At 39.4% G+C, this 11,608-nt stretch overlaps 1 protein-coding gene across 2 annotated transcripts; it reads right to left on the bottom strand.

Annotated features, from left to right (window-relative positions):
- Nucleotides 1–216: 216 nt before the first annotated feature.
- Nucleotides 217–3,423, bottom strand: LOC146609257 (major histocompatibility complex class I-related protein 1-like). Of its 2 annotated transcripts, XM_085346291.1 has the most exons (6): nucleotides 3,306–3,423; nucleotides 2,097–2,357; nucleotides 1,697–1,975; nucleotides 1,279–1,581; nucleotides 785–886; nucleotides 217–393 (listed from the first exon to the last, which is right to left on the bottom strand). In XM_085346291.1, the coding sequence occupies exons 1-6, from the start codon at nucleotides 3,364–3,366 to the stop codon at nucleotides 344–346; spliced, it is 1,056 nt and encodes a 351-aa protein (XP_085202417.1). In that variant the 5' UTR covers nucleotides 3,367–3,423; the 3' UTR covers nucleotides 217–343. The 2 variants fall into 2 exon arrangements, with proteins under 2 accessions (XP_085202417.1, XP_085202416.1); XM_085346290.1 differs by lacking the exon at nucleotides 785–886 and having other exon boundaries at nucleotides 3,306–3,409.
- Between the last annotated feature and the right edge of the window lie 8,185 nt (nucleotides 3,424–11,608).

Genomic DNA, 11,608 nt, shown 5'->3' on the forward strand with positions numbered 1-11,608 from the left:
CAATAAAATCACACACTTCAGTTCTACCAAACAGTCATCATCAGATACATATCTATCAATAGAGTTAGTTTTGCTTTGTAGAAGACTTGTGATACTGCTGCATCGATACTATGACTACATACTGAAGCAAAATAAAATCACAAATGCATGAAATGTACACACAGGAGCTGCATACAGATGTCTGACCATGCACTAATTTACAACAAGTGCAGCAGAATGTGATCATTACCTGTGCCTAATTTATTCACTGGTGTTTTTAACATATGTATTTGAAACACTGAGGCGACAGCAGCAGCTGGAGGAAAGTCATACAGAGAGCGGAGTGAAGAACTTCTTAGGACACTCAGCTTTGTGGATTTAGTCTCTCAGACTGCTCAGAGCCATCGTCAAGAGCTGGAAGATCAAAAGCATACAGTTTACACATATTTTAGCCTTTTCAAGGGTGTAATTTCTAGTGATTATTGAATACATGGCCCTTGCTTCCCAGCTATGAAAGTGAGAGGGAGATCAGGGCTGTTCAAGTGATCAGATCATGTGTAACAAAAAAGAACAAGTCTGTACTTTGTTTTACAATTAAATAATGCATATTATATCTCTAATAAATGTTCTACATTACTTACAGGATGTAGAACATTTAGCTGAAACAAACTAAAATCAACCATATCTGTTGTAATTTTGTGTCAATTTCCTTTTTACTTTGATTATTTCCTTCTCACCTCATCCTTCTACTGCCCTATAATCATTTTACTTGACATGAACTTGAACTAAACTTTAGATTTCTCACATTTTTTATTTATGTAGGTCAAAAATGTCACAGCTGTGATGATGGTGAAAGCTAGAACAATCACTGCAGCAGCAATGAAGGTTCCCACGTCAGTGGGCTTTTCTGTTGAACAAAATATGACAACACTTATAATACTGAACCAAAATGTGTGCAGTTACTAAAGAATAACTGGAGAGAAAATCAAGGACCTGATAGTTGATGAGTCTAACATCGTTAAATGTCACACAAAGCCATCAAAACTTCATTACTTAAGCATTAGTTATGCGCCTTGTGCACTCTAAAGTAGTGATACACCATAATGCAAATGGTACTTCATTACTTTAACCCAGTTTGAGATGCCATTTTTACACCAGACTTATGCTACACTTGTAAAGACTTGCCTTTATTGATCAATAAGAATGGCATTTAGGAATTAAATTTGACAACTAAACTGTTTAGTTAACAACTTCATAATATCAAGCTCAGTTTTCAAACCCTGCAGGATCCAGTCTTACTCCAGTTGGTCCTGATCGCTGTTTTGTCCAGTTTGGTGATGATGTCCTCGTTCACACCAGAGAGCTGAAACACACAGTTGTACCTCTGCCAATCTTCAGGTGTGACTGATGAAAGTTTCAAATCAACACTCAACTGGAAGGTCCCATCATTGTTGGGGAGGATCTCTCCGGGATCTACACCTTCATGAAGCTCCTCTCCATCTTTCCTCCAGATCATCAAACCTCTGTCAGGATAGAAACCTGTAGCATGGCAGCTGATTGGAGAGGAGGGAGTCTTCTGGATGAGCGACACTGAGGGAAGAACTGGAGAGAGATTGGCAGTTGTCACATTCTTTTTTGAATTTTATTTTACTTTTAATGCAAGAAATCCATATTAACTTTCTATTCTATTATGTTTCATCAGATTGTGTAATCCTACCTGCTGTCTGCAGAAAGCTCCTGCCATACTGCAAATACTCCTTTAAAAACTCAGGGCACCGATGACCTAAAAAGTTTTTGTTTAATTCTAATCGAGTTTTTTGAGCATCCCATCTCAGTTTGGTGAGGACAGCCTGTGGTTTTGGAGTGATCCATGTCAGTCTCTGCAGGTCCAATGCTAGAAGGTCTTCTCCATCATAACTGTACAGATTGAACCCATTAATCTCACCAGTCTCATTATTCCACTCACAGCCATTCATCCTCTGGATGATATGAACACCTGAAAAGAGAGAAAGTAACAGTAACTGTGGTAAAGCAGTACAATGTCAGCACAGCATAGTGAAACTGCACCTTTGGGACAAATCAACATTACAAAAGTAACAAGTGAAACAAATCAGTACCTTCAGTTTGGTTGAAACGTTGCCTCAAAGTCTTAATTGTAGCCTTAAAGAAGTGATGACTGTCATTAGATTGTAAACTATACCACTCCAGGTGCTGAGGATGATCCTCAAAGAATTTAACCCAGTCTTTCTTTAGCTCTGCTCCTCTTACACTGTTGAAGTCACCTATCTTAACTTCATCAACAAGTGCACCAGCCACAAACTCTGGGATACTCTGGACTCCAGAGGTTTCAGTGGAGAAAAACTTCAGGGAGTGTTTTACTGTAAAATTGGCAGGACAAAATCAGATGACATTTGTATTATATAATTTCTGTACCATTTAAGAAGGTTAAATAAAAACTAAAACTTGGTTCAGATTCATCATTTTAATTAATTAAATTAACACCTTTAAATCTCAATCTTGAGTGAGAGAATAGCCATTCAACAGGGCACTGATAGGAATCTCTGAAGATGAACAGCACAGTCAATTTTAAATACAGTCAAGCAGATGTAACCAGATGTACCCTTGACCTTCTCCAGAAAAGGAGAGATGTTATAACCTTATCTCCTATTACAGTGATTGCCCCTTGTCTCTTCCACCCATCCTCAAGGACACAGAACAAAAGACTTCACCTGTTGAATTTCCCCCGACTGGGTGTCACCAACTTTCTCAGAGTTGTAACTGTGTGTGTGCAATAAAGTTAAAGCTGAATGCTCTTTCATATGTGCACCTTTTAAATGACCCAAAAGTGATATTGCTAAAACATGTAATGAACACATAAAAGAAAAGAAACATTTTCACCACATTGTGTAAGTTAAAAGGATAAAATAGAAAATAAAAGATCAAGTAACCTGCTTTTAGAATAAGTTAACAGTTTTTAAATAACTTAACTGTGTGTATAATGTTCTGTAACACTCTGTAGTGCTTTCCTTTCAGCTACAGTCCAGTTTGTGAAAAACACAAGGATGTCACAAGAGAGGATACTTTGAACAAAAGATCTGTAAAAGCATAGCCACAGCTGCTGATCTAAAATTCCTCTTCTATATGCTTAAATATCTCCCTGTGTCTTTTTGACGAGTTAGGTGTTGTTAGTAGTCCATGTCAGGCGTAAAATGGCGACAGCTCATAGCAAAACTAAAAGACCAAATCTCTTACAATGCAATTTGCTGTAAGTCAAGAGAAATATTTTTAAATAAAAACTTAAATAAACTTTGAATAAAATATCTTACCTGGAGATGCAGCAGGAGAACAGAGGAGTAATATAAGCACACACTTCATCTTTTTTTCCATTTTCACATTCACTAAAACAAGAAAAACAACAGACAAAAACAACTGCAAGTGGTTGCGTGACTTGTTCAAGTTCTGTTTTCTGTTAGGCTGGGGCGAAGTTGTCTGAGTCAGAAAAAAATTAAACATTAAACCGACTGTGTGCCTCCAACAGTCTCTCTGTTTTTACCATGGCATGCACACTGGATTCCACCTGAAAGCATAACTCTGGTTTCAGATACTTTAGAGAGATTTATTTTTTTATAAATACTACTTCTGCTGCTTCAATTGAGTTGCAAAAGTCAGCTTGGTTAATAAGAAAAAGAAAAAAAACTGCAAAAATGTTAAACATTATTATTTAGTAAAACTACATCCCCTATATACTGCAGGTTTCAGGCAACTGAGTTACAAGTACTTATGCAAATAGATAATTTAATATGTTTTATTTCTTATAATTATAGCATCAAACTCGAAACCTGCACTGAAATTAGACTGTTTAAATGGAGCTACTTTAGATGAACAACTTAATGATAGAATTATGAGGACACACATTTGTGTTTTGGGGGATTTTTGTGGAAGTTGTTGCTATTAGTCTAAAATGAAGGCAGGCAGGTTACACAAGTCCAAGATCTTTTAATGCTAATGTGAATTTAAAGGATGCAAACTGCATGCATAACATTTTTTGTGTCATTAAATGTGTAATTCAAAGTCAGATTGATATTATGATTGTCACAAATGGTGTAGTTTTACCTAAATTATGATTCTTCCCTAAATGAACTGATTGTGAGTTTTACTCTACCTGAGCAGTCAAAGCGTTTTATACAACATGCTTCATTCACCCCTTCACACTTTCGATTTCTTTTTATGCAACATTCATATACACTATTCATATACACTATGCTCTCCACTCAACAGTACCAATGCCACATCAGCTCCACTAAGGTGCTATTGAAGGCTCTTAGGGTTCTGATGATCTTGTACAGTTCCAGGAATTCCAGGATCAATGTGTGAGGCACTGTCATAGGCTTTCTTGTAGTCCACTTAGGCAGTCTACAGGTTGGTCAGTCTAGTCTACAGTCTCGAGTGACTGCTCTACCTAGCAGGAACTGGTGTTCTCCGCTGGTGTTACTGGTTATTCCTGTCTTGGCCCCACTCATGTATTGAGCTATGTGTCTATTCACCAAATACACTTTATTTACAGCATAAAAATACCCTGATCAGGGAAGAGAATGATTCAAAACAAAACCTAAAGACCCAAAGGTCCCAATCAGGCTCCGCCACACTTCTTGGCTGTTAATGACCTTGTAGTACCATGTCACCCTATTAGAGCACTTCGCTCTCGCTCTGCAGGCCTACTTGTTGTTCCTAGAGTATTTAAAAGTAGAATGGGAGGCAGAGCTTTCAGTTTTCAGGCCCCTCTTCTGTGGAACCAGCTTCCAGTTTGGATTCGGGAGACAGACACTATCTCTACTTTCAAGATTAGGCTTTATATTGTACAGTGTATATATATATATATATATACTGTACAATATAAAGCGCCTTGAGGCAACTGTTGTTGTGATTTGGCGCTATACAGGGAGTGCAGAATTATTAGGCAAGTTGTATTTTTGAGGAATAATTTTATTATTGAACAACAACCATGTTCTCAATGAACCCAAAAAACTCATTAATATCAAAGCTGAATGTTTTTGGAAGTAGTTTTCAGTTTGTTTTTAGTTTTAGCTATTTTAGGGGGATATCTGTGTGTGCAGGTGACTATTACTGTGCATAATTATTAGGCAACTTAACAAAAAACAAATATATACCCATTTCAATTATTTATTTTTACCAGTGAAACCAATATAACATCTCCACATTCACAAATATACATTTCTGACATTCAAAAACAAAACAAAAACAAATCAGCGACCAATATAGCCACCTTTCTTTGCAAGGACACTCAAAAGCCTGCCATCCATGGATTCTGTCAGTGTTTTGATCTGTTCACCATCAACATTGCGTGCAGCAGCAACCACAGCCTCCCAGACACTGTTCAGAGAGGTGTACTGTTTTCCCTCCTTGTAAATCTCACATTTGATGATGGACCACAGGTTCTCAATGGGGTTCAGATCAGGTGAACAAGGAGGCCATGTCATTAGTTTTTCTTCTTTTATACCCTTTCTTGCCAGCAACGCTGTGGAGTACTTGGACGCGTGTGATGGAGCATTGTCCTGCATGAAAATCATGTTTTTCTTGAAGGATGCAGACTTCTTCCTGTACCACTGCTTGAAGAAGGTGTCTTCCAGAAACTGGCAGTAGGACTGGGAGTTGAGCTTGACTCCATCCTCAACCCGAAAAGGCCCCACAAGCTCATCTTTGATGATACCAGCCCAAACCAGTACTCCACCTCCACCTTGCTGGCGTCTGGAGCTCTCTGCCCTTTACCAATCCAGCCACGGGCCCATCCATCTGGCCCATCAAGACTCACTCTCATTTCATCAGTCCATAAAACCTTAGAAAAACCAGTCTTGAGATATTTCTTGGCCCAGTCTTGACGTTTCAGCTTGTGTGTCTTGTTCAGTGGTGGTCGTCTTTCAGCCTTTCTTACCTTGGCCATGTCTCTGAGTATTGCACACCTTGTGCTTTTGGGCACTCCAGTGATGTTGCAGCTCTGAAATATGGCCAAACTGGTAGCAAGTGGCATCTTGGGAGCTGCACGCTTGACTGTTCTCAGTTCATGGGCAGTTATTTTGCGCCTTGGTTTTTCCACACGCTTCTTGCGACCCTGTTGACTATTTTGAATGAAACGCTTGATTGTTCGATGATCACGCTTCAGAAGCTTTGCAATTTTGAGACTGCTGCATCCCTCTGCAAGATATCTCACTATTTTTGACTTTTCTGAGCCTGTCAAGTCCTTCTTTTGACCCATTTTGCCAAAGGAAAGGACGTTGCCTAATAATTATGCACACCTGATATAGGGTGTTGATGTCATTAGACCACACCCCTTCTCATTACAGAGATGCACATCACCTAATATGCTTAATTGGTAGTAGGCTTTCGAGCCTATACAGCTTGGAGTAAGACAACATGCATGAAGAGGTTGATGTGGACAAAATACTCATTTGCCTAATAATTCTGCACTCCCTGTATAAATACAACTGAGTTGAATTGAATTTTAGATACAAACTGAAGACATCAGATATATCAAGCAAGATATATGGAATAATGCAGCGGAGAAAAACATGATAAATAACTCTAAACATGTCATAGTCCTGGGTCGGTGACCCAGTGTTTTCTGTTTGGTATCATTAATCTTTGATTTCTAGATGTGTCTTTGTTAGTTCTTAGGGTTTTGATTCTTAGTGTTTTGCTATTCCTAGCTTTGTCCCTCCCCCGGTGCTCCGTTCATGTCCCTGAGTTTGTGTTTGTAAAACAGTTTGCGTTTTCCTGTTTTACTTTGAAGGTCTGTGTCTTGTCATGCCCATTAGGTTCAGCTGTGTGTCATTTCCTGATTACCTTGTGTGTAATCATAGTGTGTGTCTACCTATGCTCGTCATCAGTTCGTCTGTGTAACTCGGTGTATCTCTGTGTCTCTCTGCATTCTCTGTTCATCGTTCTCCATCCTCCATCCTCCATCCCATGTTTCTCCCCAAACATTATAGGTTCAGGTTTGTTTTCTAGTTTTCAGTCTAGGTTATTTCTTAGTTCCTTACTCGTCATCCTTGCCTCTGTTTGTCATCATCCACTGTAAATAAAAGCTCACGCCCATCCCTCCCTTGGTCTGCATCTTGGGTCCTCCTTTACAAACACCACACGACTGCTGCCGCAGCTGTGACAAAACATGTCTTATGACATATTTGGATTACTCAAATTAGCCACTCTTTGTTGACAGCACTACAAACCCTTGGCCTTCTCTCAGTGTGCATCATGAATGGTTTTCACTTCACGCGTGTGCCTTGTCAGGGTCATTTGTGGAATTTCTTGCCATTTTTAATGGGGTTGAGACCATCAGCTGTGTTGTACAGAAGTCAGGTTGGTACACAGCTGACAGCCCTATTTGACAACTGTTATACTGTCATATTATGGCAAGAACAAATCAGCTAGGTAAGAGAAACGACAGTCCATTGTTATTTTAAAAACTGAAGGTCAGTCAATCCAGAAAATTGCTAAAACTTTGAATGTGTCACCAAGTGCAGTCACAAAAACCATCAAGTGCTACGATGAAACTGGCTCACATGAGGACCGCCCCAGGAAAGGTAGACCAAGACCTCTGCTGCTGAGGATAAATTCATCCGAGTCACCAGCTTCAGAAATCCCAAGTTAACAGCACCTCAGATTAGAGCCCAGGTAAATGCCACACAGAGTTCCAGTAGCAGACACAGCTCAACATCAACTGCTTAGAGGAGACTGTGTGAATCAGGCCTTTATGGTCAAATAACTGCTGAGAAACCACGACTAAGGAAAAGCAACAGGCAGGAAAGATTTATTTGGGCCAAGAAACACAAGGAATGGACACTAGACCAGTGGAAATCTGTGCTTTAGTCTGATGAGTCCAAATTTGAGAGCTTTTGTTCCACCCGCTGTGTCTTTGTGTGACACAGAAAAGGTGAATGGATGGTCTCTACATGCATAGCTCCCGCCTCCAAGCATGGAGGAGGAGATGTGCTGGTGACACTGTCGAGGATTTATTCAAAATTGAAGGCACACTGAAACAGCATGGCTACCACAGCATCCTGCAGCGACATGCTGTCCCATCCAGTTTGCTTTTAGTTGGACCATGATTTATTTTTCAACAGGACAATGACCCCAAACACACCTTCAGGCTGTGTAAGGGCTACTTGACTGAGAAGGAGAGTGATGGAGTCCTGTCTCCACAGTCATGAGATGGTTTGGGATGAGATGGACCGCAGAGTGAAGGCAAAAGGGGCCAACATGTGGCTCAGCATCTCAAGCTCAAGCCCAGCATCTCTGGGAACTCCATTTCAGGTGACGACCTCATGAAGCCCATTGAGAGAATCCCAAGAGTGTGCAAAGCAGTAATCAAAGCAAAGGGTGGCTATTTTGGAGAAAATGTAAAACACATTTTGAGTTATTTCACACTTTTTTGTTTATTACATATTTCCCAGATTTTGTAGCTGCTGCTTTACCTAACGAAGTAGAGATGGCTTACCGTGACAAGAAAATGTAGCTCAGGCAAGACCGGATGAGCACCATATTAGATGATCACTGGAACAGCAGCACACAGAACTGTAAACAGATCTTTAAATCCGAAAGTAACAAGTTTCAGGAACGCTTTAACCACACTGGAGGTACGTCAGAAAAAATGTTTTTCCTGGCTTGATGTCAAACAGTTGTAGCTATACAGGTTTTTACAGAAGCACAAAGTACATTATTGGTTATCAACAGTTATGATGGAGAAGACTTTATATCTTTGGACCTGAAGACTCTAACATGGATTACTCCAGTGCCACAGACTGTTGTCACAAACCCACATAGCAAACAGGTCTGGCCCGGATCTGGTGTCAAGCCGGCACTGCTGGCTGACTTCTGGCATGGTAAGTGGTATGTCAACCAGATGTGGGCCAGACCTGGCGTAGATGGCACTGTCTATGCGATTGCATGCCACATCTGGACAGATTGTGGTTTGGTCTATGTGGTCCAGACCCATAGAAAACAGGTCTGGCCCGGATCCGGCATCAAGCTGGCACTTCTGACTGACTGGTGTCACGGCAGGGTGTATGTCAACCAGATGTGGGCCAGGTCTGGCAATGATGGCAATATTTATGTTCCTATTTTCCTATTTTAGTTAAAAGACCCAAATGCCAAGTTGCAATACTATACTGCTGTGGTAGCCAACATTTCAAATGCAGATTTGACAGGTTTGTGAGTGTACACTTTATACAAAACCTAGTTTTCTCTGAAAAGAGATTCATCATGTTGCTTTTGCACTATTATGTTCTGTCATATGTTGTTATTACATGGCTTGATTAACTTTGTGGTGTTTATGGACATCTTATCACCACTCACACATCACAAACACTATATTCTAATATCTGTTTACTTCCCACCGTCATCTTTGAAGAAAGAAACTGTAAATGGCTAAAGAGTCAGCATTCACCTGTAATGAGTCATTCACATGTGAACAATGACTCAGTGGTGATGTTTCCATTGGCTGCCTCTAACTTTATTCCAGCTTTGCTACATTTTTAAAACAGCATCCATTTGTTTTCTATTGAACAACGACATCTACAGATTTTTTAGAAATTTACTTCAAACATGTAATTTTCACTTTTGGACTTTTGGAGTCACTGTTTTCTGATGTTTAGGTACACTGAAATTTTAAACTTGCTGTGTGGATTTCTTATACTTCTTTTTTTACTGACTTCCTGATTGTATTTTTAAATCTCATCTTGTTCTAATATGATACATAATCAACTGGTGAAAACAGATTTCATGAACAGAAACACATACACACTAAATGTGCAAGGATGAATGAAACCTGTAACAAACGCATGCATACCAACAGTTTTCATTTCGGTGAATCCTCAGGCTCAGTGTGTGTTTTCCCATGTTACCACCAGAGGGCAACACAAATCGACATCTCTGCCATAAGGAAAGTCCCAACTGAGGAAACAGGCTGTCAGTGTGTTTCCACACCTCTGGTTTTTCAGAGGGTTTATTTTTTTAAGGAAAACATTAAATTTGGCAGTGAGATTAGTCTTTTATTGTTTTTTTTTTTTCATTCTAGGGGAGTTATACCTATCAGAGGAAAGGTAGCTTCAGTCTTGTCATTGTCAGAATAATGATCCAGTAAAATAATAAGCAGATATTCATATACAGTGGCTTGCAAAAGTATTCGGCCCCCTTGAACTTTCCCACATTTTGTCACATTACAGCCACAAACATGAATCAATTTTATTGGAATTCCACGTGAAAGACCAACACAAAGTGGTGCACACGTGAGAAGTGGAAACGAAATCATACATGATTCCAAACATTTTTTACAAATAAATAACTGAAAAGTTCAGATCAACACTCATCTGAAAGTTAGGTTTCAAAAGCAGTAATGATTTGGCAAACATTGCTAGATTCGATTCACTCAAGAATGCATTTGTGTACAAAAATTCTCACCGCTATCTGAAAAGGTTGGAAGTCACACACATGCATTATCATGTGTGTTATAGTGTATCATCATAATACAACTCAATTGGCACTTGGTGGTCAAAACAGAAGCTCTTGTGATCTTGTTTGTATAATTATGACTGGATTCCTTGTAAAGTTACATTCAGTGCCATGCTGCATTAATAAAAGTGTGATTTCACCGTGTTGAACTGCTCTTGTCTCTTAACAAAGGGTGCAAATATTTTCTAACTTCATGCATAATTTGATGTAAATGGCAATAATTCACCAGTGACCCCCTAGGTTCTTGCAAACTGGTAATTATTTTAACAGGATTAATCTATATAAAAGTATAAACTTAAATATAGTGTTACATCTTTAGTACTTAGAAACAACTTCCTTGATGCTCCCCGAAGAGAGGGAGCATGTAATCTGTTCTGTTTGTCTGTCTGGTCACACCATATGTGAAAATCAGTAAAAACTTTATATTACGCACAATTTTGATGGATCGTGTTCATGTTGCCCCTGAAAACAGGGGAAAGAATCACGAGAGTGATTTTGACTTGCTTCTCTCATGCAGTTGTTTATTGCAATGAAAATGAACATAAATATTTCACATCCTGTACTGCTCAATGTCACAGAGTGGAAGCAAAAGCTAAATAATAAACCAAAATACTAAAGTGGTTACTAAACATATATCGGAACATGTTTCCTCACCAAATGGATAATAATAGCAACATTTCTAGCTCCTGCCGTTAGCTCAATGGCTGTTATACAATACAAAACTGAGGATCAAAACCGCCGTGACTATGTGCACAAAACAAACTGTAATATAATGCTTCTAAAGCTTACAAACAATGAAGAGTTACATCTTGATGCATGCTCAATCATCCAGGTAAGTAAATCTCCAAAAGTTGATTCTGTTCATCTGGGGATAAGGGAATCATCTCAGGTTTTTACAGCTTATAGAAAGATTTCAGCCAATTCAGCATGTTGTAATGAAGACATCAAACAACAGCAGTAAAGTTTTGCCATCCGTGGGGCGCTGCGCTCTCCGAGTCCTCCTGTTTGTTCAGTGTTTTTTGGAAAGAAATGTTAGCCAGGGCACCTGAAGTGCAGAAGCACTCAGAGAGCACAACTCCTGCTGAAGGGCGTGGCCTTGACCTAG

The sequence above is a fragment of the Diplotaxodon limnothrissa genome, linkage group LG22, assembly GCF_057381915.1.
Source record: "Diplotaxodon limnothrissa isolate DT_005_m linkage group LG22, D_limnothrissa_male_GT1.1, whole genome shotgun sequence".
Taxonomy (NCBI): domain Eukaryota; kingdom Metazoa; phylum Chordata; class Actinopteri; order Cichliformes; family Cichlidae; genus Diplotaxodon; species Diplotaxodon limnothrissa.